The 26,730-nt window shown below is 37.3% G+C and overlaps 1 protein-coding gene across 2 annotated transcripts in view; it reads left to right on the top strand.

Moving 5' to 3' along the window:
- The window catches only part of FAM149A (family with sequence similarity 149 member A), a 34,496-nt gene that overhangs the window by 4,172 nt on the left and 3,594 nt on the right, over window positions 1–26,730 (top strand). The window contains exons 1-11 of one of the 2 annotated variants that reach the window (XM_007517679.3): window positions 7,741–7,913; window positions 12,594–12,704; window positions 13,977–14,106; window positions 15,422–15,564; window positions 16,989–17,114; window positions 18,516–18,686; window positions 19,890–20,080; window positions 21,486–21,640; window positions 22,545–22,648; window positions 23,497–23,706; window positions 25,017–25,137. In XM_007517679.3, coding sequence (XP_007517741.2) covers window positions 14,044–14,106; window positions 15,422–15,564; window positions 16,989–17,114; window positions 18,516–18,686; window positions 19,890–20,080; window positions 21,486–21,640; window positions 22,545–22,648; window positions 23,497–23,706; window positions 25,017–25,137 — 1,284 coding nt within the window. In that variant the 5' untranslated portion in view covers window positions 7,741–7,913; window positions 12,594–12,704; window positions 13,977–14,043. Of the gene's footprint in view, window positions 1–7,740; window positions 7,914–12,593; window positions 12,705–13,976; window positions 14,107–15,421; window positions 15,565–16,988; window positions 17,115–18,515; window positions 18,687–19,889; window positions 20,081–21,485; window positions 21,641–22,544; window positions 22,649–23,496; window positions 23,707–25,016; window positions 25,138–26,730 lie in introns of those variants that run through there. The other variant, XM_060183699.1, reaches the window with a different exon arrangement.

Genomic DNA, 26,730 nt, shown 5'->3' with positions numbered 1-26,730 from the left:
AGAATGTTGAACTAAATGACACTATTCAAGAACCTGCTATAAGTGATGTTGGTGGACTTATACTTTGTATGGTCAAGAAGTATTTATATCTTGTGAAAGTTATGGCTGACAACAATAACTTTTTAAATTATTAAGTTACAGTGTTAAAGCCATGTGAGTGACAGAAACATTAAAGTTATTATTTGCAGGTATTATTAGCTTAATAACAATAAAAATGAAAACAGGGACTTAGTTCTCTATGCACCTTTTAGTAAATGGTCTAAAGTTGGAGTGAAACCTATAAACACAAGAATGAGACAAGTTAAAGTCCAATCTCAAACTATTTCCTAGTTGCATAATTCCAGGCAAGTTATTCAGCTTTCCAAGCAGAAGTTTCCAAATTAATTTTAAAAATGAGATATAATAATATTTTTCTCATAGGTAAGTTCTACCATTATTTAAAATAATATTTAAAGTGCTTGATACATGAAAGATGCCTTTAAAAGTGTCTGATCACTCTTTATTATGAAACAGAAATGAAAACTGAGAGTAAACTTTACTAAAAGCATGCATTATAGGCAAAGGAAAAAAGTGACAGAAAAAAATGCCTTTGTGTTTATTCTATAACAAATTACCTTTTTACTCAATCATTTAGGAAAACACATTTTATTATACTCTAATTTGTTACTATTGTTCCTGAAGAATTTATAGAAGATAAAAGCTACCTTAATTAGATTAGCTACTAATCACTCTGTGGTATCTAGAAGAAAATATATTTTGACACTCTGAGATTGAATTTATAATTTTAAACACACAACAATTTAATAATGCATGAAAAGATGTTTGATCTCATTAACAATTATGAAATCGTAAATGAATGATGATGGATTTATAATATTTAAGAAACTGTAGCATCACTAATCATATAAGGCAAGTATTTATTTGTATTATTTTTGCCTATCCATTCTCTCTAATCTTGTTATTTATATAGACACATCACATGCTTTTTAGATTTTAGAAATCTAATGACATATTAGACACACATAGGTGTGTCTATGACGTATTTTTACTGTGACATATTAAGACACAAATACATTTTCACCAAAGATCTTTGGTGAATATTTGTGAAATGAGTAAACAAAAATACTTCCTTCTTCATCCAGTTCAGTTTCTTATGTTCTTTTTTAAAAATATTTATTTATTTATTCCCTTTTGTTTCCTTTGTTGTTTTATTGTTATAGTTATTGTTGTTGTTGATGTCGATGTTGTTGTTGTTGGATAGGACAGAAAGAAATGGAGAAAGGAGGGGAAGACAGAGCGGGGAGAGAAAGATAAACACCTGCAGACCTACTTCACCGCTTGCTTGTGAAGTGACTCCCCTGTAGATGGGGAGCCGGGGGCTTGAATAGGGTTCCTTACACTACCACCAGACTCCCTGTTTCTTATGTTCTTAATCTCATTTTAAAAAGGAAATCTAGATGTAATTTGAAAGTCCTGGGGCTAAGTGGTGGTGCACCTGGTTGAGCACAGGCTATCATACACAAGGACCCAGGTTCAAGCCCCCTAGGAGGGAAGCTTGACAAGTGGTAAAGCTGGGTTCTAGTCAACTCCCCCTCTCCCTCTCACTCCCTCACCTCCCTCTCCTCTCTACCTTCTCAATTTCTGTCTCTATCCAACAACAACAACAAAAATTCATACTGAAGAGAAATTATTTTCTTAAACTTTTTTGTTTCATAGTCTTGGAGCATTCCCAGAGTTAGTAATGTTTTCTGCTGGGACTTCAAACTCCCATAGGGATGAATAGTGAGCTCAGTAGACAATTGTCTGTGACTGTTACTTTCTATTACAGTCATATGACTATAACATTCATTAAAAATAGTAAGGAACTTCACTTGCTCTACTGAATCTAGGTTTTACTTAAGTTTTAAAAAAAGAAAAAAAGCACAATTTTATTCTCCCTGGCCTTTCTTTTATTACTAGTTTTAATACTTTCTAAGTATGATTCATTGACTAATGTGAATGTTGCTCAAATATGCATTATCCTATAAAAACAAGACTTTTGATATTTGAAATAACAGTTTCTATATTCATCTCTACTTGGTGTCAAATACTGGGTACATGTTAGAGAGATATTATAAATACTCACAACATACAAGGTAAGCATTATCTTTGTTTCACAGATAAGAAATTGATGTTCAGAAAGAATACAAATTTATCAAATTACACATAGTTAATATCTAGAAAATATAAAATTCAAGCCCAATCAATCTATATAATCTACATATATATGTAACCATGTTATTTTTTTTCATCTAAAATCACCTTTCTCAGAGTTGTGTTCCTATTGATATGGCGAGAGGACTATATTTTAAGTTTAGTTTGTCCAGTTTGTATTATAGGAAACAAATGACATCATAAAGCTATGACTTTTTTTTTTTACAAATAAATCATTAGTTTGGCCAATTTTTCTTTTACATTTACATGTCTCTAGTAAAATATTCTGTGTGCATTTAATAATATGAAATATTTTATTTATACTAGTAAGGTAGATAATATTCAAGCATTGTCTTACTAGAAAAAAATGGAGAAGCAACTAGATATGGCCCTTGCTAGGTAAGGATATACTTGAGTATTAGCATTTTCTTAATTAGACATTTCACTTAAGACTTCAGGGAAGCCTTATAATTAAATATTAACAACTGTAATCTTTGCCAAGCACTTATATTCATGTTTGCCTAGTGAGTATGTTCTTTCATATAACATTTAACATTTTGAATCTTTCTTACCTGTTAATTTCTAACATGATAAAATGAAATACCTGACTTTGATGGTACAGAGAATTTATTAACATATTAGTGACTTTAAAGAATTAGTTCATGACAGATTTTAAGTTAATCATTAATTTTATTCCTTATAATTAAATTTCTCTTACTAGAGCATCCCATTGAAAAAAATAGATCATGGGATATCATATAAGATGTAACAGAAAGATTGATGGCAAGTACTACATTCCGCCCCTCCACTACCATCTTGCTATTGAAATATCTGACCCCATGTTGTTCCACCCCATCAGGGAGAACTATAACTAACAATTGATTTCACTTTTCTTTCATTGCTGATTCACTCTTACTATGTCTTTATAGTAAGTGAGGCCATGTATAATAATGAAGTATTTATACGCAATTTAACTAATTAATTAATTGGATAGAGACAGAAAGAAATTTGAGAAGGGAGTGAAAGAGAAAGAGAGACACCTGCAGCACTACTTTACCACTTGTGAAGCTTCTCCCCTGCTAGTGGGGACCTGGAGCTTAAACCAAGGTGATTGAGCACTGTAACAGGTGTGCTTAACAGAGTGCACTACCACCTGGCCCATACTAAAGTATTTATAAATTTATTTTTTTTCATAAAGGCACTAAAAAAAAAATTGGTAGGGAAACAGTAAAATTCACGCAGAACATAGTATGTTCTGCAAAGTAGCTAGCTGCTAACTGGCTTGCTCTTATTTAAACAGCCACTGTCATTGAGGTTCAGAAGGAAAGTGAAAGAAAATTTTCTTTCCAGATAAAATAAGCAAAAGACATAAGGACAGTTTCAACTGTGGAGCCTTGATTATATAAGTATAGTAACATTTTTTTAATTATTGCTTTTATGGATTATTATACAGAAGTAAAAGTCTGTATACATGTACATATCTGGTTAGTTTGGGTTAATTTCTGTTATGTTTTCTAAGAATGAAAAATACAATTTAAACACTTAATTTTTTACATATATATAAACATAAATGAGTCAGAATAGAATATTGTGTAGACAAAGGAAATACACCCAAATGTTAGTCATAGTTAAATCTAAGTACTACTTTTATTTTTTGGTACAAATCTTTCAATTCTTTTGTATATTTAAAAGATGTTTGAAAGAAAGTGGCAAATGTTAATAAGACTTGTCAAAAATCCACAAATAGTAAAAGTAAAACCATAGAATCAATAAATAGCATTTAGTACGAATATATTGCATGTAAGAGAACGGCTTGTAAACAAGGAGATTTCAAATTCAGTACTTATGTGACAGGCCCTTACAGGCTGACTTATAAAGTGAGGAAGTTCAACAGTGATTGGTTACTACATTAGAGATTTCCAGAGGGTGTGGATCATGATTACAGTGATTTTTCAGCATTTTCAGGAAGGTGGCCATTTTTAAGAAGTTATTACCATTATTATAATAGATACTTTTTAAGAAACAATTTAAGATTTATTTATATGTATAAGTAAGCTAGATTTGGTCTTGCTTATTTGAGTTAACTGGTTTTGTCCTACTCAGGACATTTTTAAGTTTGTTTTCCACTTTATACTATACTTTAAAACATTACACATTGATACAACCATATATAATATATGCATTATCCCCAAACTTAAGAGAAATTCCAATGGTTAAAGAAAGAAAAATAGAAGCTATGATAGAATGTAGGGAGTTATGCAACCTTCTTACATTATAAACGTTAGCAAATTACCCTTGCATGAAAGTACTAAGAAAAAATGGGGCAGGGGCTGGGCGGAAGCGCACCAGGTTAAGCACACATAGTATGAAGCTCAAGGACATGCGCAAGGATTAAGGTTCAAGGTCCCAGTTCTCCACCTTCGGGGGATAGATTGAGAAGCGGTGAAGTATGTCTGCAGGCGTCTTTCTCTCTCCCTCTTTCTCTCTGTTTAACCCTCCTCTCTCAGTTCCTCTCTATACTATCCAATAAAAAAATGGCCTCCAGGAGCAGTGGATTCATAGTACAAGAACTGAGCCCCAGTGAGAATCCTGGAGGCAAAAAAAAAAGAGAGAGAGAGAGAGAAAGAGGAGGAACAGAAGGAAAGAAAATGTATATATTTTAAAATATTTATTTATTTGATACAGAGACATGAGGGGTGAGATACAGGGAGAGAAAGAAAGACTCCTGCAGTACTACTTCACCACTTGTGAAGCTTCCACCTGCAAGTGGGGAGAGGAGCTTGGACCTGGGTCCTTGCACATGGTAACACTGTATGCAATACCTGGTGTGCCACCTCCCATCCCTAGTGTATTTTACTGAATATTTCCTTAAGAATAAATGTTGATTTATATAACACATTGTTCAATGTTTCATTTAATTTTTATTTATTTCGACTTATGATAATAGCAAATAAAATTGTTTTAGACCAAGCAACAGTTAAATGTAATTAGAAAAACAAGATATGCCAGGCTAGCTTCGCAGGTGGGAGACAGACAACCAGGGAATCATGGCTGAGTGGTATGCAGATCAGTCTTTATTCATGCAGCACAATCTAAACCATCCTATCTAAACTAACTCTAATCACAATCCTGTCTTTATATATATACTTGCCAAGTAGAGTGTAAACAGGATGTGATGTAGAGAGGGTGGAGAGAAAAGTGACTGGTGCAAATCAGGGTGTACTAGGAGAGGGGGCAGAGCAAAAGGACATCATGAACCAATGGGGATTAAACCAATGCCCTGCAGGCAGGGCAGTGCTTCCTTAACAGTGGTTATGTAAATAGAATACAGTGTTAAGCAGGGGGGATTAAACCAGTGAAACAGAAGGGGTTTTTAGAAGTAGAAATAGAAGCATACCAACAAAGACAGTAAAGAAAAAAAACTCCCCAGTGATTATAAGATGTGGAAAGACTAAAACACACAGTTAAATCTTCTTACCTTCTGATTGGATTAAGATGATTTGGAATTGCTAGAGAGCCCTCTGTCCACTCTAATATAAAAGACAAACTTAATTTCACCTGAATTTAAACTGCAGGCAATAGCACTATATTGTTTTTCAAAGCCAAGGAGATAGCATAATGGTTATGCAAAAAGACTTTCATGCCTAAGGCTCCAAAGTCTCAGGTTAAATCTCCCCTAACACCATAAACCAGAGCTAAATAGAACTTGGTTTTTTTTCTCTCTATGTGTCTCTCCTATGTCTCTCTCATTGAAAAATTAAACAACTAAAACATATTTTAAAAAATAAAATACAGATAAAGTACAAATATCTCCTCCAAGTGTTTATATAGGTAAACTTTAACAAAAAGAGGTTAATTTTTTTTCTTTTTAATTTTTTTAGGTAGAAACAGAGAAGCAGAGAAGGTGAAAAAAAGAACACAGCACTAAGCTTCCATCAGTGCAGTAAGGGCCAGGCTTGATCCTGGGTTATACACATGGCAAAGCAGCACACTACCAAGTGATCTGTTTCACAGTGTGTAGTTTTTATACTATCAGACCAAGTTGACCTTAAAACAAGCAGTAATGGAGTTAACAGGGATCTTTTTGTAATAGGGCCAATCTACTAAACAATATAAATGTGTTAATTATATAGATGTGCATCTGTTTTGACATCTACGTTCAGGCATAGATGGCCTTAAATCTCAGAGCATGGACAGAACAGTTCACTGTGAACATATTTCCTTTCACTTTTTGAAATTGTACTTTGGTAACTTTGCTATCTCACAGCACAGAGTCCAATGACACTGGCCTTGTTAAAACTGTGTGCTTCCAAAATCGAAACAAGCACAAATTAATAAACTATAATACAGGTATACTTTCTGGCTAGTATATAAGTTATTGGACTATATGCGATAAAGCATCTATTTGAAGACAAATGGCTCAAGAAAGTAAATCAATCATGGGTACATCATTAGACCTGGAGTGCCTGTTAATTATATTAGCGTCTGCCTTACTAGATCAGAGAAACTTTTTTTTTTTAATTACTCTATCTTATTTAGAGGTAGAAACAGGCAGAGAGGGAGAGGGAGAAGTTGAGACACCATAGCACCAAAGTTTCCTTCAATGTAGGAAATGCTGGACTTGAACGTGCTAAAGCAGCATGCTATGCAAGTGGACTTTTTCATCAGTCTGACCTTTTTCTTTTCCTTTTTTTTTTCCAAGTCCTTTCTTTCTTCTATTCCTACCCCCACCCCATTAAGCCAATTAGGAATCCTTTCACTGAAGGAGCCTGTGGGTGAACTGATTTTGTAGCTCTTGCTAGACCTTTGTCCTGTGAATTAAAATTCTACTTAGAAGAAAATGGGGCTGGGGTAGGGGGAGTGGGGCAGGCTGTGGCGCACCTGTTTAAGTGTACACATTAGAGTGTGCAAGGAACCAGATTCAAGGCCCTGGTCCCCACTTGCAGGGGGAAAGCTTCACAAATGGTGAAGTAGAGCTGCAGGTGTCTCTCTGTCTCTTTCCCTCTCTACCTCCCCCTCCTTTCTCAATTTCTTTCTGACTCTATGCAATAATTAATTAAATTAAAAAGAAAAGAAAGAGGAAGCTAATGCAGACACACCCACTAGTGGAGACTCAGGGAAAGGGTGGGAAAGTCTGATCTAATTTACAGATTAGGGCGGGAGTCAGAGGGGAAGTACTGGCATGTGACAAAGCTCAGGTTAGAAAAGGGGCTGCTTTTGTGAGGTTGGTGCCCCACAGAGAGGGGGACTGCAGGCGAGCTCAGGAAGCCGGCCAGGCTTTGCAGAAGCGGCAGACAGGGCCCTGCTGTGCTCAGCCCGACGCAGCTGCCCGGAGCTAGCAGCGCGCACAAAGGGGGAGGGAGGCGCCGCCCCGCCGTGCTGGAACCGGGCCCCGGAGCTGCAGGCCGGGGCTGCAGAGCACAGCTGGGCCGGGTGAGCCAGCAGTCGCACCCTTGGACAGCGCCTACCCGGCCAGGTTAAACCGCCCTAGACAATTGGTTTCCCAGTGTACATTGACTGCCTATGCGGGGCTAGAGGGAAACTGGGGGTGCCGGGCTGGGTGGGCGGGGAACCGAAGCCCCGGGGGCCCGGGGACTCAAAGTCGTCAGTAGTCATCAGAACACGGCGCGGTGTCTGCGCCTCCCTGCGGCTCTGGGGTCTCCTGGAGTAGGCCCTGGCCCCCAGGAAGCGAAGCCAAGCTTAGCGCTGATTGTCATTGGGTAAGTATTATCTGGGAAGGGAGGTGAACATTCTGTCGTGGTAGAATTATTATTATTATTATTTTGTGCTACGTGTGCGTAATTTTGTCCTACAGGCAAAGCCGAATCTATCTGCTCTGATCTTCCCTATCCATTCATGAAACCTGGGAGCTGTGACATCATCAGGCCTTCCTAAGAGGAGTTGCTTCATTGCACTGGCATTGGAGATAAATTCTCTTGTCACTCCAGGCGACTAAAGTTGCTCCTAAATGAATTTGCATTAAATCTGGGTAGCGTGAATGTTTAGTGGGAAAAACAGTTTCACGATGGCCAGTCCACCCACATAACCATCTAGCGTTTCAATTCATTGAGAATATAGTGCTCACTTCAGATCAGTTTTTCAAGCCTTACAGATGTTCACTATTATGTGTGGCATAATTGTATGGTGCCTGATAAGAAGACAGGCAATCTAAAAGTGAAAAGACAGCATTAAAAAAATGAAAAAGCTAATTTTGAGTTCCTTTTTTTGTTCACTTTGTCAGTGGTTTGTAGTTCTGGAGAGACATACAGTTCATATGGGGTGGATCCTAGAATCACCTCCATTCCTGTCTTGGTTAACATAATTATATTATTGTCAAAGGGCTTGTATTTCTCGCCCCAGTTCTGAATCCTGAGGTTAAATATTAATGTAATTGCTAAATTCTGAAGGTGAAGGAGTTTCACAGAAGTTGTTGGAACTTTGAAAATGTTGCGGTAGGGAAGAGAAAAAGAAGAGAAATTGGAGAAATGGCATAGAAGTAGTTGGTGGTTTTTTAAAAATTTCTTTTAATATTTATTTATTTTCCCTTTTGTTGTCCTTGTTGTTTTTCACTGTTGTAATTATTATTGTTGTTATTGATGTCATCATTGTTAGATAGGACAGAGGAAGGAAAGAGACAGAGAGACACTTGCAGACCTGCTTCACCACCTGTGAAGTGACTCCCCTGCAGGTGGGGAGCTGGGGGCTCAAACCTGGATCCTTAAGCCCCTCTTTGTGCCTAGAGCCACCAGCGCTTTATCCCGCTACCGCCCAACTCCCGAAGTAGTTGGTGTTTTAAGGTCTTCATTTATTGTAGCTCCACCCACTTCCTGAGTCATCTAGACCCTCAGTCCTCAGCTACACTTTGAAGTGAGCTGAAATACTGATACTAGAAATGATGTATGCAATGTGAAGAAACTAGTCTTCCAATTTGTCGATATGTTTCTTCTTAGTTTGAAGGCTCTTTTTCCCCTTAAAAAAAAAAAGAGTGATTTTTCAGGGGGAGAAATTACTGTTTATTGACAACAAACAAAACAAAAAAAACCTGACATAATTTCATTGAATGAATTTAGTCATCGTGTTGCACAAAAGCAGGAGGAATTGAAAGCAAGAAAGCGAGGGGATAAAGCATCCATGGGATTATATAAGCAGTTTTTGGAGATATCAGTTCCCTTAATAACTAATTTTTTAATTAGTGGTTTACAGTGGACAGTGAAATATAGTAGTTTGTACATGCATAACATTTCCACATAACAGTACAACCTCCACTAGGTCTTTCTCTGCCATCATGTTCCAGGATCTGAACCCTCTCCCCCACCCCAGTCTTTTACTTTGGTGTAGTACACCAACTCCAGTCCAAGTTCTGCTTAGTGTTTTCCCTTCTAATCTTGTTCCTCAATTTCTATGAGTGAAACAACTAATTTTTTTCTAATAAAGAACTAAAATTCTCCAATAATGTCTTCAATTTGAAGAATATTTTCATACTCATTGTTCAAATTGCTAATTTATATTTGCCTTTTTTCAGTAAGCAAAATGTCTCTATGTTGCAGACATTATTGTAAATACATGGCACAAGGACTGGAGCAGGAATCCCAGTTTGAGCCCCCGGCCCTTCCCACCTGCAGGGGGGTTGCTTCACAAGTTGTGAAGCAGGTTTGCAGGTGTCTTTCTCTCCCCTTCACTGTCTTCCCCTCCTCTCTCAATTTCTGTCTGTCCTATATCCACCAATAGCAACAATAATAACAACAACAACATGATGATGACGATAAACAAGGGCAACAAAGGGGGAAAAATAGCCTCCCCACCCAGCCCCAGCAATAAGCATGGAGGCAAAAAAAAAAAAAAAAAGCTAAAGTACTGAAGGAGATCCATGTAACAAGAAAATAAGCGTCAGTACAAAGAAGCAGAACATAGTATTTTATAGAATAGCCAATATGATAATCACAACTGTAAGCAGTCAACTGGGTTTATCTGTCCTTTACAAAAACTTTCCCTAATTGCAAACTCACCATAAATGTATAGAGAATTAGAAAATAATTGTCATCATTTCACACTTATGGATATGAATTCCAGGAAAGGAGAACTAACTTGCTTAAACTACAGAGTGTCAGAGCAAGATTCTAACACATCATTATTGCCATACTAATATTATGAAGAAGCAATATTTTATTTCATACATCATCCCAAAATTTCAAATTATTTCTCAATAACAAATATTAACTTTGAACTTAATGTTCAAAGAAGATTCATTTTATTATTATATTTGCCTGCTTTATGTTAACTGAAGAGTTATTGAGTCACATGTAAATCATTGGTGGTGTTCATAAAATTGAAGAGGACTACAGGTAACTGCTCTGTATCATAAAAAATTGTTTTAAATTCTTTATTTTGACACCTTTTCTTTAACACTTTTATCCTCAGAACTTTTTGGCATACTTACGAAATATGTACTATAAAAAAAGGAAAGTCAAATAATTGTGTTCTTTCATACCCTAGGAATACAACTAGAGGCAAAATTCATTTTCATGTTTAATGTATTTTAAAACTTATTTATATTCTGAAATGCAAATGTTGAAAGTTAGACTTCATTGAAGGTCAAAGCAGACTTTTAAAATGTGAGTGCTATAGTGGTGTCCCTATTAAAAAATCACAAGTTTTTGGAAGTCGGGCGGTAGCCCAGCAGGTTAAGCGCACATGGCACAAAGCTCAAGGAGCAGAGTAAGGATCCCAATTTGAGCCCACCCCCACCCCTGCTCCACTCCCCACCAGCAGGGAAGTCCCTTCACAGGCAGTGAAGCAGGTCTGCAGGTGTCTGTCTTTCTCTCCCCCTCTCTGTCTTCCCCTTCTCTCTCCATTTCTCTCTGTCCTAACAACAACATCAATAGTAACTACAACAACAATAAAAAACAAGGGTAACAAAAGGGAAAACAAATAAATAAATATTAAATAAATAAATAAAAAGTTTTTAACAAGAAATTTTCCAAGATGATTTGCTAGTATGCCGACTGTGGAAATCAGGTCAGGTTCACAACAGAATGTTTGGTGAATTCATATGAAAAACTGTATCTTAGAAAAGAAGAACTCCAGTTGCCAGAAACAAAAAGAAATCAACTGTCCAGGAGAGGAGAAGTCATAGAAACAATCTAACAGCAGTGAAGTTCCCAATACAGGACTACATGTCTTATCCAGAGATCAGGAAGGCAGCCTTGCCTGGGGAATTACTAAGCCTGGGCACAGAAGCTCGGAAAGCTTCTAGCTGCATGGAAACCGGAGACAGGAGATTTTAAGATACAAAATGGTGTTGGATAAATTGGGCAGCTACATACAGAAGAATAAAAATAGGCCTTCTACACAATCTAGCATTTCCTTTCTCACATATCCAAGAACATGAAAATACTTATCAAAAGAGATATATGCAAACTTACTTTCATCACAGCACTACATCTAAGAGCCAAAAAAAAAAAAGCGAGGAAATATACAGGGTGAAATATAAATCAACTTTGATCTATGTCAGCAGATCCAAGGACTCAGAAGGGGAAGGTGCATGGGTTCTAGAAAAAGAGTAGAGATCCAATGTCCTAAAGTAAAGGGAATGTCAGTTTGATGATGGGTGATGTATGCTAATGCCTATTTAGTGAAACCTTATCCCTGTGATAACAATTCTGTAAATAACATTTCTTCAATAAAGTGATTTGGTTGAAAAAATGTAAATATTGAAAGTTGATATTTTTTTCCTAATCACTACTACATTTTCTGTTAATATAAAATATAGCTATTTGTTATAAAGGAATATGATTTCTGTAAGATAATTAAAATTGTTTGCTATTAAACATTTTGAAGATAAGTTGACTGCAGACAAGTGAATTCCTTAAGAGTTCACTGAAAGGATATTGTAATGATTAACACTGACTATGCTACAACAGTCTTCTGTTTTAGTTTTCCATTAACTTGAATAGTTTGAAACTCAGCAAATGAGGCTATCTACCAAACAAGAATGTCAAACCTATTTGAATTATTTCTGCATTTCAGTCCTCTCTTTTCTTTAGTTAAGTACTTAGGTTTTTTTTTTAATACCTTGTCAAGGGACATATGAGGCCTGATATCCAATCTATGTCCACTTGCTAGATTTTTTATGCTTTATAGTGAGGGTGTGTCCACCTAAAATGTTTATCACTCTGGATATATCGCCAAAAGTTTTTTACTTTATTTATGTAGGTCAATGACCAACTTGATTCTGGAAAAATAATAATGGTGTTCTAGGCTGCAACTTCTTGAGAAGATGTGAAGTGTGTGTGTGTGTGTATGTGTGTATTAAGGGTCATAATCAAAGGAGATGATTAACTTTGTACAAAGGAAAATTGGAAAGTCTTAATGAATAAATAATATTACCACTTTTTTTTCAGAAAAGGACTATCAGAAGAATCTGGAAAACCAAATTTTACTGCAAAAGGCAAAGAACCTTTACCTACACATTTTACAAGAAATGTGCAGAAAGCTATTGATAAATATACCTGGTAAGAATTAACCTGTTAAAAAAAAAAAGAATTAACCTAATTAAGCTTCTGATTGCAGAATTAAAAATAATATCCCCATAATGAATATGAGAGGCAAAATCAGTGCTTTGGGTTTCTGAAAAAAAAAAAAAAAAAAGCAGTTTTCTTTCTAGTCAAGTAAAAAGTTAGATTATAGATGTATTTCAAAATTGGTGTATTATGGGTCAGTGAAATAGCTCCTTTGGACAGTGTGCTACTGTGCCCAGGTGTGTGATCCAGGTTCAAGCCAGGCCCCCACCACCTTGAAGGAAGCTTTGGTGCTATGGTCTCTTTTAGTCTCTCTCTACTTCTCTGCCTCTATGTTTTTTTTTCTTTCCTTTCCTTTCCTTTCCTTTTCTTTCCTTTTCTTTTCTCTCCTTTTCTCTTCATTTCTTTTCTTCTTTTACTTTTATTAATAGTTATTTATTGGATAAAGACAGCTAGAAGTAGAGGAGGAAGGGGACCATAGAGAAGGCGAAAGACAGAGACACACCTGCAGCCCTGCTTGGCTTGCAAGTCTTTCCCCAGGTGGAGACCAGAGGCTCAGACCCACGTCCTTACTCATTGCAATGTGCATTCAACCAGGTGTGCTACCGCCTGGCCCCTCTGCCTCTATGTTTCTATCTAAAATAACTAAACAAATAAAATATATAAAAAGTCACTGTGCTGTAAGACTAGTACATTACAAGAGAAAAAAAATGAAGAGGAGCCAGGCTGTGGTGCACCTGGTTAAAGCGCACACATTATAGTGCTCAAGAACCCAAGTTCAAGCCTCTGGTCCCCACCTGCAGAGAAAAGCTTTGTGAGTGGTAAAGCAGGGCTGCAGGTGTCTCTCTTCTCTTTCCTTCTCTATCTCCTCCTCTCTCAATTTCTCTCTGTCTCTATCCAATAATAAATATGTTTTCAAAAAGAAAAAAATGAAGAAAGAAGTTAGGTTCAGGGGCTGGGCAGTGGCACACCTAGTTGAACACACATGTTGAAATGCACAAGGACCCAGGTTCAAGCCAACAGTCCCCACCTGCATGGGGAAAGCTTTGCAAGTGGTAAGGCAGGGCTGCAGGTGTCTTTCTGTCTCTTGCCTTCTCTATCGCTTCCTTCCCTCTCGAGTTCTGGCTTTCTCTATCCAATAAATAAATAAATAAATACTAAAAATAAAAAGTAAGGTTCAGAAAGGTAAAGTCATTTATCAATACAGACACATAGACACTCTCTTACTAAGTACGACTGATGTTATTTTAATGTTTGATCCTGCAGTGAATCTGTGTCATCGCTTTCAAGTGGAAGCTCCACACCCACAGAGGCCCATAACTCTTGGTCTGGGATGCAGAGTTCTACCACCGGTTTATCAACTGAGAGGAGCTCCATTTACTCTTGGCGAGATGATGTATGTCTCAGAGAATTATGGATAGTTGCAGTACTACAACTTATGGAGAAGGATTGCTTTCTTAAAATAAACATTTTAACCATGTTAAGAACATCATATATGTATATGGAAATGTACTGATATGTTTTACCTAATTTTTTTTAAATTATGACAAATGTCAGAAAAAAATTTTTCAGAAGGTCTGTCTATGCACTATGCTACTCAGAGGTATGGGATGATTTTCAGAGTTGTTCAAGTTCTAGAAGTAAAAATAGTCAGGGCCTTTTCTTGGAGTCTTCCTGGGAAGTACTGTTTTTCACAAATGCAGAAATATTTACTTTCTCTTCATTGCCTGTGAGATCCAAGGGACTCTCCCAACCACCCACAGCATACAGAAAGACTGGAAGGTTTTCTCTCTAACAATTCACTGCAGCCTCTCAGTTCAAGAGCTTGCTAAGGCCCGGCATAAAAATTTATGCTTTCAATTCACACTAAGAGTCACACCTTCTAGGGTAACTATTCACTATGACTTTTTTTTTCTTTACTGATAAAAAAAAGGGCAAATTACCCTTTCTATACAAGAAATTGCCTTTTCAGTATACCACAACACAAAATATAGCTTACATGTTACAAATATCTGTAGGTGTGTAAGGGCCAACTTTGTGAGAGCTGTTTCTCTATGTATATATGTGTGTTCATGTGCTTTTGCATAGGTATAGCAATCTGGGTACCTACATAAGTGTCTTTGTCTATATGTCTAATTATACCAGCATGTATACTTCTGTAAAAATTCAAATGTGGGAGTAGCACACGGGCAGTAGCGCAGCGGGTTAAGCGCATGTGGTACGAAGCACAATGACCAACATAAGGATCCCAGTTCCAGCCCCTGGCTCCCCACCTGCAAGGGAGTCGCTTCACAGGCGGTGAAGCAGGTCTGCAGGTGTCTATCTTTCTCTCCCCCTCTCTGTCTTCCTCTTCTCTCTCCATTTCTCTCTGTCCTATTCAACAACAACAACATCAATAACAACAATAATAACTACAACAATAAAAAAAAACCAAAGGCAACAAAAGGGAATAAATAAATAAAAATTCTCAAATGTATCTCATAACCCATGTGGTAGGCATTATCGTTACTAGTTAAAGAACCATGGGCGGACATTTGGCTATAATTCATTAGCAGATTAAAATTTGAAGTCCTTTCTGATCGCTACAACTACATTATTTTTCATCATATAACACTTCTTTTTTGTATAATGTTTTACTCTAAATGTATATGGTAATGAAACGTGTTTCTACAACATCTAGTCTTACAACAGAATGTTTACTTCTGTTTTAGGAGTTTGATAAAGTCAATGCACAGAAAGTACAGCAGTTATTCTGGGAGGTGGAGGAAATGCTATTTGAAGAGAAAGTAAGCCCTCAGACCCAGAATCTACTAACTGAATGCAACGAGTGGGCAAGAAGATCCCTCCATTTGAGGTAGGGAAGTTGTTCACAGTTATTATCTGGAATGACTGTTGTAATTTACCCTCCAGTTGTATTTAATGCCATTAGCACATTTAAATAGAAAGCACCTGCCCCATCAAAAACTACCTGCATCCTTAGCACATACCCTTTATTGAGAAATCACACCTTTTAAATAGTGTCTGTGGAAATGTTGAGACATTCCAATACTCAAGTAATTTTGGTGCATGAAAGGTGAATCTATTTTTAGTTATTTATTAATAACAAGGGAGGAAATAAAACCAGAGCATCACTCTTGTACATGCAGCACCAGACATCAAACTCAGGACTTCATGTTTGAGAGTCAGCTATCTCCACTGCACCACCTTCTGGGATGCATAAGAGGTGTATCTAGTTTATCCTCTGAAAGGCTTTTACAGAAGTAGCTAATCCAAAATGGTGGATATTATCCTGTTTCTTCACATTCACTAGTATGTGAGCACCTAGGGTCTATTCTCAGCTCTGAAAGTAATGTGCAGCCTGGGTGGTACGGTGAGCCAAGGAGTTATTTGTTGAATGATTAACAGATGGGTCTACCAACTCGCCAAGATTCTTTATGTAGGAACGATTATTTATTGTTTATATCAAAAATAGAGAAGATAAATTGGACAGTTAGGGAAGCTTTTCTTCCTTCAATTACTCAGAAAAGCCTACTTAAGGGAAAAATCCAGCTCAATTATCCAAAGTTCTTGAATGCTATTTCTGCAAGGAATAAGTTGGAACACTCATAAAAATGTAGATGGATTTTCTGATTATTTCAAGTAGGTAACTTAATAGAAAAATCTGCAAAAATAAGCTATGGAGGTTTTATGTTGATAGTTTTTGTTTCTTCATAAGCCCGTACCTTATAAAATAAAACATAATATAAAAGGTTATAAAATACACATGAAAGCCTAATTGTGAATTCTTTTGTCCCAAGAGTGTTGTGCTTACTGAAAAGTCATGAATTCAAGCCAGCTTCTGCCACCATTGTCTTAGATAGTTCAGACAAAGATGAAGAAGGGAAAGGTGGAAACAATTCAAAGAAACACAAGTGAATATGTGTATTGATATAATTTACTCAACATATAGATATCTGACAGATGTAGAGAGTTTTTGTAGGGCCAACATTACCAAATTTTATATGTATTATCACTGTCATCACTTCAGTGGTGCAATTATTATTATTCACCTTATAATATACAATACAAAAATGAAATCAGTAGCTTAAAGAGTCTGAGAACTTTGCCCCCAGTGTGTTAGTGGCTGGAAGACTATATCCTGTGCTTTCCTCTGTTTGCACAGTAATGCTACTCATGCACCAATGTGCACCTATCCCTTTATATACACTCCCTCAAAATGTTATTCTCCCCTGCTTTTAAAATTGCACAACACAACTTATTTTCTTTTTTATCTCGCAGAGTTTTAGGAAGACAACTCATCCTGCCAACTGATGAAGGGTTCCAGCATTTCCAGGGCACTGAACCTAGTTCTGTAGCTCACGGACCCTTCATTGATACCTGTGAAAGCAAGAGTAACATCAGAGAGTACGTTCCCTTAAATTGATTTGGAAAAGTGTCTATTGCATTTTAGTTATCTCTGTTCGTATCTGGTCTCAGTAATCACAAGTCTTAACTCTAGTGATGGGCATATACAGAGAATTCTTTTTTTTTTCTACCCCTACCTATTTTTATTTTTTAAATAAGGGGACAACACACAGAGACAGATACAGACCATAGTACTGCTAAGCACCGAGCATTCTTTTATGATGCTTCTGATATTCAATTGATGATGATGGTGGTGACAGTGATATTTACATGTGATTGGACAGCAACAGTTAACTTTTAAACATGAAAAAGTTGTTTTAAAGACTATGAAAAATGCAAAGAATCACAAGCAGCCTATGGCAATGGATTCTATAGCCCTGAGATAATAAAGGAAGAATAGACTCTCCTATTTTCTTTTAGTCATTAGTAATTTTATTTCTAGTTTATAATATTTTAATTAGCAATTTAATGATGGTTTGCAGAATTAGAAGATTACTGCCTCTAAGACTGTGAGAACTATGGTGCTTATCATGGGGTTGGGGGTAGGGAAGGTCACAGAACATTAGTAATAGGTGCAATGTGGAAGTCTACCCCTGTAATTTAACTAGGAGATTTGATTTGTCTGTGCCATTTATTCACATGTATCCAGGGTGGCTCATTATCATCCTTTCAATAAAGCAAAGAAGGGGCCAGGTGGTGGTGCACCTGGTTGAGCGCACAGGTTACAATGCACACGGATCCAGGTTCAAGCCCCTACTCTCCACCTGCAGTGGGAAAGCTTTGTGAGGGGAGAAGCGCAGGTGTCTCTCTGACTCCCTACCACCCACTTCCCTCTTGATTTCTGACTGTATCCAATAAATAAATGAAGGTAATAAAAATATTTAAAAAACAAGTAAAGTAAGGAAGATATTAGCTTAAAAACCATTTAGGGTTTAAAGAAATCCTGAAAAATTGAATGATACCTGTGTTAGAATGCTTTTAAGAATATGCACTTCAGGTCAGAGAAACAGTTTATGAGTTTGAGAATGTGCCTTGTCATGTATGTTCATGACCTGGGTTTGAGCCCTGGTGCTACATAGTGACAACACTGGGGGGAGCTCTATTTCTACACACACACACACACACACACACACACACACACACACACACACACACACACACACACACACCTTGAATGAAAAAGTCAACTAGGAGCGATGAAGTCACCCATATGTGAGGTCTCAGCTATTAAAGAAACAAACAGAAAGAATATAAGTTTAAGTTTTTTCAAGTGACATGTGTAGTGGTTTTTAATTCAGGATTCTGTGCTTTATGGATGATTTGCAGACCCCTCACAGTTATGTAAACCTTGTCTTGTTGAGGCTGCACACATGCCCATGGAGCTCTGCTTCCCCCTCACAGGTTGTGCATCTCTGGCTCTCACGTGGTCCCCTTAGCCATTCCAGCCTCTGCTCATCTAGACCCTGGCTGTTCAGGGGACACTGACCTACCCGAATGTCCTTCTCTAGAAGAAGAGGTTTATGATGCTGACGGCAAGATTGAAGAATATTTTGCTTTTGACAGAAAAGAAGAGTAAGTAGAGATTTTACTTGGCATTCACTCAGTAATATGCACTTAACAGCATTTATCTGATCTTTTTTTTATTTTGATTGTATGCTTATTCCATGTCTTGTGTGTTTTTTGCAATTACTCAAAGGATGATCCTTTCAAATGTTTTCAGATTTCAAGAAGGAACTGTGTATGCCAGAACAGTGCTTTTTTTGTTTGTTTGTTTTTGTTTTTCTTTTAGATGATAAAACACAGAAAACAGGAATTTTGTTCAGGTGCTGATGAAAATGAAACAATGAAAAAATGCTAGTGGTCTTCATTCTGGAAGCCATAATGTGTGTGGCCACTCAGATGAGCAAAGGGAGGTTACAGTGTCTACACTAAGTACATGTTTGGTTCTTTTATGACTCAAGAAATAAAATACTTGTCTTGTGATTGTAAACTGGTACATTAAAGTGAAAAGTTAATTATAGTGAGTGCAGCTGCGGAGGTGGGGAAGTGGTGAAGTGCAGGACTGGAATTTGATCCCCAGTACAACGTACATGTGCCAAAATGATGCCCTTCCTAGTCCATTATTTCTCTCTCATAATATGATGACAAGAGAGATAGCGTATCTGGTATGATATCTTTCCTACCAGGTGCCCTGCCCAGCTTCAAGCCCCAGACCACCACGTGGGAGTAACATGGTACCGTAGTCCCAGGGAAGCTTTGGCGCTGTAGTGTCACTCCTTCTCTCTCTGTCTTTTGCTGTCTGCAAAAGTCAACCCCAAATAGTGAAATTGTTCATGTGCAAGACTCCAGTGGTGCAAAAAGCACAGCAAAAAACAATGCTTTGTGGGGGGTTGAATTATTTTATTTTATTGTTTAATCATTGTTAGGGGAGGGGTAATGGTTTACAGTGCAGTCATTGACACATGGGCACAATTTCTCATCAACCTGAAGGTTCCCTTCAGGACACTCTCACCCACAACCTAGGTTATTTTATATCATTATGCACCAAGACTCCAAGGTTCTCTTCAGTCCCTCCCCACCCTCCTTCCCCGGAGTCCTTTGCTTTGGTGCAATACACCATGCCCAGTCCACATTTCACTTTGTGCTCTCCCTCTCTGTCCCTAAAGTATGTTAAGTTTATTCATTTATGTCACAGACATAAATGCATGCATGATCGATAGCATTTTCACTTTAGCCATGCATACTTTTAATAATAAGAACTATTTTTGTCCTTAGGGAGGATGACTGCTTTGAACAAAAATCAGTTCGACATCGTAAGATGTGGAATAAACATGGAGTCCCTCCTGTTACCCCTCATGAATGTATCAAAGACGCTGTAGCAGCAGAAGCATTTGATCACGCCTGGACAAATGTGGTGGAAATATTGCAAGAGCTGATTAGAAAAAGCCGGGAAATTACCCTCACGGGTAATTGTTAAGAGACTTTGGCCTATTAAAGAATAAATACCCTGTAGCCTAGCCTTGTGCCTTATGCCCTAGCTTGGCCTTAGTCAGGATAAGATGGGAGCGAGCAGAAAAATGAGTTTTTGCCTTTATTCACAAGTGACTTTTACTCATTTCAAAAGGGCATTGTTATTTTCTTAATTATAAAAATGGTATTTATGGGCTAGGGAAATAGCATGGTGACTACTTCTTATAATCTTTTTTTATTTGTGATTATAGTGGGTTACAAGATTGTAAGATTACAAGGTATAGTTCTGCACCACACCCACCACCAATGTTCTGTGTCCCCTACTCTTTCACTTCCCAAAGATAAGCACCATAGTTCTCAAAAGTCTTAGAAACAAGTTTATTTGCCTCTGGCTTTTAATTTCTGGTATTTTTTTTCTGTTTTTTTTTTATGTTTGTTTGCAAGTTCATATGTATAGGTTATCTAGATTTCACACATGAGTGAAACCATTTGGTAGCTGGTTCAAGCCCTGCAGGGAGAAAGCTTCACAAGTGGTGAAACAGGGTTGCAGGTGTCTTTTTGTCTCTTTCCCTCTCTATCTCCCCCTTCTCATCTCAACTCCACTCTGTCTATATCCAGTAATAAATTCATTGAATAAAAAGATTTAAAAAAACAAATTTTAAAAAATGAGTAGAGGGACTGGGTGATGGTGCACCTGGTTGAGTGTAAATGTCACAATCCACAAGGATCTGGGTTCAAGTCCCCAGTCCCCACCTGCCAGGGGAAAGCTTCACGAGTAGTGAAGCAGTGTTGTAGGTGTCTCTTTGTCTCTCTCCCTCTCTTTCCCCCTTCTGGCTGTCTCAAATAAATAAATAAAGGTAATCAAAAATATATATAAATATTTTTTAAAACTGAGTAGAAATAAATCATAGAAATATCAATAGTAGATATTGCTATTTCTGTGTAGCCATCATAGACAATGGAGCAATAGTGATGTTCATGGAAGTACTATTCTTTCCCAGCCAAGGGGATTCTTTTTGGTTTTTATATAATACTAGAAATCTTTCTTGTCCCAGTATGTAGCTCCTGGTTTTCCACCTACCACTGAAATCACAAGCATGTCATTCAGTGTGTGTGGGAAAGCATCAGGTCAGCACATTTCTCTGTAGAGTTCTCTACAGCAAAGTCCAGTGATATAACTGACTTGTGATCATTCAAGAACAAATGTTTGCTTTGGATGGCAAATATAAAGTTCGTAATTTAAAAAACAAATAAAAAAAAAAACTGAGTAGAGGGACTGGGTGGTGGTGCAACTGGTTGAGTGCAAATGTCACAATCCGCAAGGATCTGGGTTCAAGTCCCTAGTCCCCACCTGCAGGGGGAAAGCTATGATCTTTAAAAATAATATCATTTTTTTTGAAGGGAAGAAACAGAAAGAAAAATTGAAAGCAACTGAGACTAAGTCTTCACATGTGCTCACTTCTCGTGTTAATACCTCTGATGCATCAAGTGTTCCCCCATCCAGAAGTTCAGAAACTCGAAGTATATCCCTAGCTACTCATCTCAATCCGCCTCAGGTACATGCTGCTCCGCAAGTCTCCCTTTCCTTTAGTATTTACAACTCTGACCTCAGTTTCTCAAAAGTGCATGGCTATTAAAATTCCATTAACAAGGTAATTGGGTCTATTTGTCAATGAGACTATTTCATAGAGTTTAATAGACTAGCCTTATTCTTTGAGAAGGTCCATTCATATTTAAGACTTTCCATTTACTTCAAACTTAGCACTTTATTTTTTTTAATATTTATTTATTTATTCCCTTTTGTTGCCCTTGTTGAGCACTTTATTTTTGAAGAGGATAGATTACTGACTTGAAAACAGTGAAGCCTGGGAGTCGGGCTGTAGCGCAGCGGGTTAAGCGCAGGTGGCGCAAAGCATAGGATCCCGGTTCGAACCCCGGCTCCCCACCTGCAGGGGAGTCGCTTCACAGGCGGTGAAGCAGGTCTGCAGGTGTCTATCTTTCTCTCCTCCTCTCTGTCTTCCCCTCCTCTCTCCATTTCTCTCTGTCCTATCCAACAATGACAACAACAATAATAACTACAACAATTAAACAACAAGGGCAACAAAAGGGAATAAATAAATAAAATAAATATTTAAAAAAAAAAAGAAAACAGTGAAGCCTGACTTTGTTTCCCTTCACCTCTGTGTCAGATGACATAGGGTTGGTGGCAGTAATCTCCCTCACTTCTTTCATCTTTGGACCTATATGTAATAATGTGTTCCCACAGTTTAAAACCTTGAGGGAATCAAATTATTCCTTGTTTGATTTCTCTCCCAACATCTTTATTATGATAGAGTGAGTACCTTTATTACCTTTTCCACATGTTACTATATTATTTTCTTGCTGTTTATTCCTGACAGGCATCAGTAATGGAATTGTCAATCCTAAAGGGCTTTCAATTTTTATTCTTAATTTCCCCAGATTCACCGTTTCTCCAACAATTTCTGTAATGATTTGAATGGTGTGATGACAATTCAAGCAAAACCACTTCAGCAGAGGCCTACCTATTTTTCAGAAAGAACACAGTATGTATAAGAAATAATTACAGGCCCCCACCTGCAGGGGGGAGCTTCACAAGCGGTGAAGCAGGTCTGCAGGTGTTTCTCTTTCTCTCTCCCTCTCTATCTCCCCTACCTTCTCCATTTCTGGCTGTCTCTATCCAATAAATAAAGTTAATAATACATTTTTTAAAAAAAAAAAAGAAATAATTACAGATATCAACTAGGGAGATGCTTCACCACAGAGCCCCCAGATGGAATCTCAGTATCTCATGGGAGAGGCTATGGCACCAGAAGAAGCTCTAGTGCTGTGATGTCTCTCCCTGGTTCTGTTTTCTTCTGTGTATCCCTGATTGAAAGATTTGTCCAGAGCAAAGAAAAAAAAAAACCTGTATCCTCAAGGTGCCAACAACACAAATATAAATTAAGGATGATTTATCTGCTTCTTCCTTCTGCTGGACACACTTGAGCACTCAAGTCTATTGAGGACATGAAGTAATGAGAATGCCATTTAATTCGCTGCTCCAGGTGTCTGAGCATAGTGGGGGAGGCAATTACCAATGTACAGATAAATACGTGCTGTTCTTATATCAACCACAAAATAATTGCTACTGGCTTGGAGCACACGAGAAAAGAAAAAAAAAAAATCAATGTAGAGTCTTCATTTTGTAGGCTTTACTGTTTGATTAAAAATAATGACAACCTTAGAACTGTTTCTTTTCACTGAAATTGAATTGGAAATGATAGTTTGCTCATTCATTCAACACATACTGGGAAGTATGTGCAAAGCATATAGCCTAGTAACAGGAAGGTATATAGGTCCCTGTTCCCTCAGTGCTTACCTCTGAGTAACTCACTTACTTTCTCTCACCCAGGAATGAGCAAGAAGACAAATCCTTGAGTGTGGGGACCAGTGCTCTTTCCTCAGCGCGACATCACCTGGGACGAATCTCTGATAGCCGAGGTCTACAGACTTCTTCAAGGAAAACACCAGGACATAGGAGGCTGCCTTCTCTGACTTCAGACTCACAGAGACTAAAAACCCCTAATGTGTACAGTGATGAAGTGCTGAGGGGGACAAAACTGTAAGTCTTATTTCTTGCATGGTAAATCAAAGATTACAGAGATGCTTGTCAACAGAGATGATGGATTATTTCAAACTATCCTCTGTTGAATTTTTATGGGGACACTTTTCTAAGTATCTCATTAATTTGAATATTTAGCATGTCTACTTAACTTACACTAAAATACAAAGGCAGGGTGTGTACTTATAAGGCAGTTATGAGAAGAAATGAAATTTTCATAGTGAGTTGATCTTGCATGAGTTTTCATGGCCTCATTTGAAAAACTTCATGTCTCAGGGGCCGGGTTGTGATGCACCTGGGTGAGCACACATGTTGCAGTGTATAAGGACCCGGGTTTGAGCCCCCAGTCCCCACCTGCAAAGGGAAAGCTTCACAAGTGGTGATGCAGTGCTGCAGGTGTCTCTCTGTCCCCTCCTTCCTCTCAATTTCTGGATGTTTCTATCAATCAATAAATAAAGATAATAAAAAAATTATAAAAAAACTTCATGTCTTCATTATACAAATTCTGCATGTCCTGACAACACCTTATCATAGACCCATGCTTTTCTACATTCTTCCCCCTTCCCTCTCAATTCCTCTGTCTCTATTCAAAATAAATAAATACTGTTGTCAAAAAGAAAGCATATTATAGGAATTGCAATGAATCTACATATTGCTTTCAGCAAAATCGTCGTTTTAAAAATACTTCTCGTATTGCTCGTATTGGCCATACCACCCTGAACACGGCTGATGTTGTCTAAAAATACTTGCCCATGAGCATGAGATGACTTCCTATTTTGTTTCTTCCATTTCAATCATGTCTTATAGCTTCTAAAGTAAATATTTTTCACTTCCTTGGTTACATTTATCCCTAGGTGCTTTATTCTTTGTGATAAATCAGTATCCAAATGATACTGTTTTCTTAATTTGTTTTTATTCTAGTATGCTATTTGAGTATAGATAGAAATGGAACATATTTTTGATGTATAAAATCGACCTTGTAACATTAGAATTTCACTATTAAATTTTTAATAGATTTTGGGCATTAATTAAAGGGAAGAATATGGTTCTTCAATCCATTCTATGTTCTGTAAAGTTGGGACCATAGCTGGGTATCAGTAACTACAGATTGACAGCAAAGAAGAATGTGACTAGGTCCTGTGGGCAGTCCTCTCTCCACCTCTATCTTCCTAAAACAGATTATTCTGTTTTAGCATTTCTTTTAGAAGCACGTTGTGATTGTTTACTCAAATTGGGGGTGGGGGGCTGCTGAGGGAAGATCACTCTTCTCTTTACACCTGGTGTTCAGTTGAATGTTGTTGTGTTTACAGACAGACTGGCATAGACCTCATATCTTCCCCATCAGTTCAAGCCTCACGGAGCAGGCTACCTCCAATAGGCTCAGAGACTGGTGAGCAGAGTACAGCGGTTCCTGGATCTCGTCCTGTTTCTGTAAGACAGATTTCACTTATACTTATGTGTGCAATTTAGATAGTCTTCTGAGAAACAAATAAAATACAATCTCGGTACTTCTAAGTACAACCAGTATGTCTCTGCAATCTGCTTTACTAAATTAAATAAATGACACTGCTTACTTAAGGAGTCATAGAACTAATACACTATTGTATTAAAAAATTACTTTAAGTCAGAAAGCCTAATGTAAAGGAACTATCTGATCACCAGGAATGTTTAATGAAGAAATATTACAGGGTGGGGGAGATAGCATAATGGTTATGCAGACTCTCATGCCTGAGGCTTCTAAATCCCAGGTTCAATCCCCCACACCACCATAAGCCAGAGCTGAGCAGTGCTCTGGTATTTCTCTCCGTGTGTCTCTCTTTGCATCTCTCTCAAAAATAAAACAAATAAAATTTTCAAAAAATAAATATTACAAAGGTTAAGTCAAGAGATAGCAGCCCCAAGTTTTAATTATGCCACATATATGCTCTATATTATTTGGTACAGATTAATCTCCCTGGTCCTTAGTTTACACATATTAAAATAGTACTAGAAACTGCACAGATGTTTGCTATAAATATTAAATTAATTTATGGATGTTAAATAATGCCTATAAAAATTAAGAGCTCAGTAAGACACACCTATCCTTTTTATCATTTCTCTTTACCATGTTTTTTCATATAATTTATTTTACTTTCTTCTTTAATTTTTATTAATTATCGACAAGATTATAGTATAAGAGTTATAATTCCATACAATTCCCACCACCAGAGTTCCATATTTCCTACATAGACAATACCTTCTGTAGCCAAATTCAACTCAGCCACACAGTAGTTAAAGATCTGGAGAAGTTATACTACTGGTAATATACAAAACCAAATTCCCCATAGAGTTGCAATGGTCATTCATTTATCCTGTGGCAAGTAATTTGCATCTTTTTTTATATATATAATATACACATAGGCTAAGATGTTCTTTTCTCTTAATTCCCTCTGCATCCTTGAGCACTTCTATAAAGACATGGTTTGCAAATCATTGATATTTAACTGTACAATATTGTGAGGCAAATAAAATATTAAGGTAAACATCATATAAAAAGTCTGTCTTGGGACCAGGACAGTGGTGCATCTAGTGAAGAGCACACATTAGCATGTGTGAGAACCCAAGTTTGAGCCCCTGTTCCCCACCTGCAGGGAGGAAGTTTCATGAGTGCTGAAGCAGGTATTTCCCATTTTCTTTCCCTCTCTGTTTCTGCCCCTCCCAATTTCTATCTGTCCTATTGAATCAAGAAAGAAAAAAAAAAATGAAAAATGAAAATGGCTCCCAGGAGCAGTGTAGTCCGTGCAGGCACCAAGCCACAGCGGTAATCCTGGTAGCAATAAAAATATAAAATAAAAAAGTCTGATGTTTTACAAATACAGAACTACATTTCTCTGACTTTAAGTATTCTAAGTTGTTCATGTTGTCATATCATAAGACTGTAGTTGATCAATACAATCTCATCATTAAAACACATTGTGATATTTAAGTTTAGTATATATTTTATTTAGCTACATCTGCATGAAAGTTCTCAAATAAACATGTGAG

Source organism: Erinaceus europaeus, chromosome 2 (genome assembly GCF_950295315.1).
Source record: "Erinaceus europaeus chromosome 2, mEriEur2.1, whole genome shotgun sequence".
NCBI lineage: Eukaryota > Metazoa > Chordata > Mammalia > Eulipotyphla > Erinaceidae > Erinaceus > Erinaceus europaeus.
Note: the sequence above shows the minus strand (reverse complement) of the source record. Positions and strands in the feature narration are given on the sequence as shown.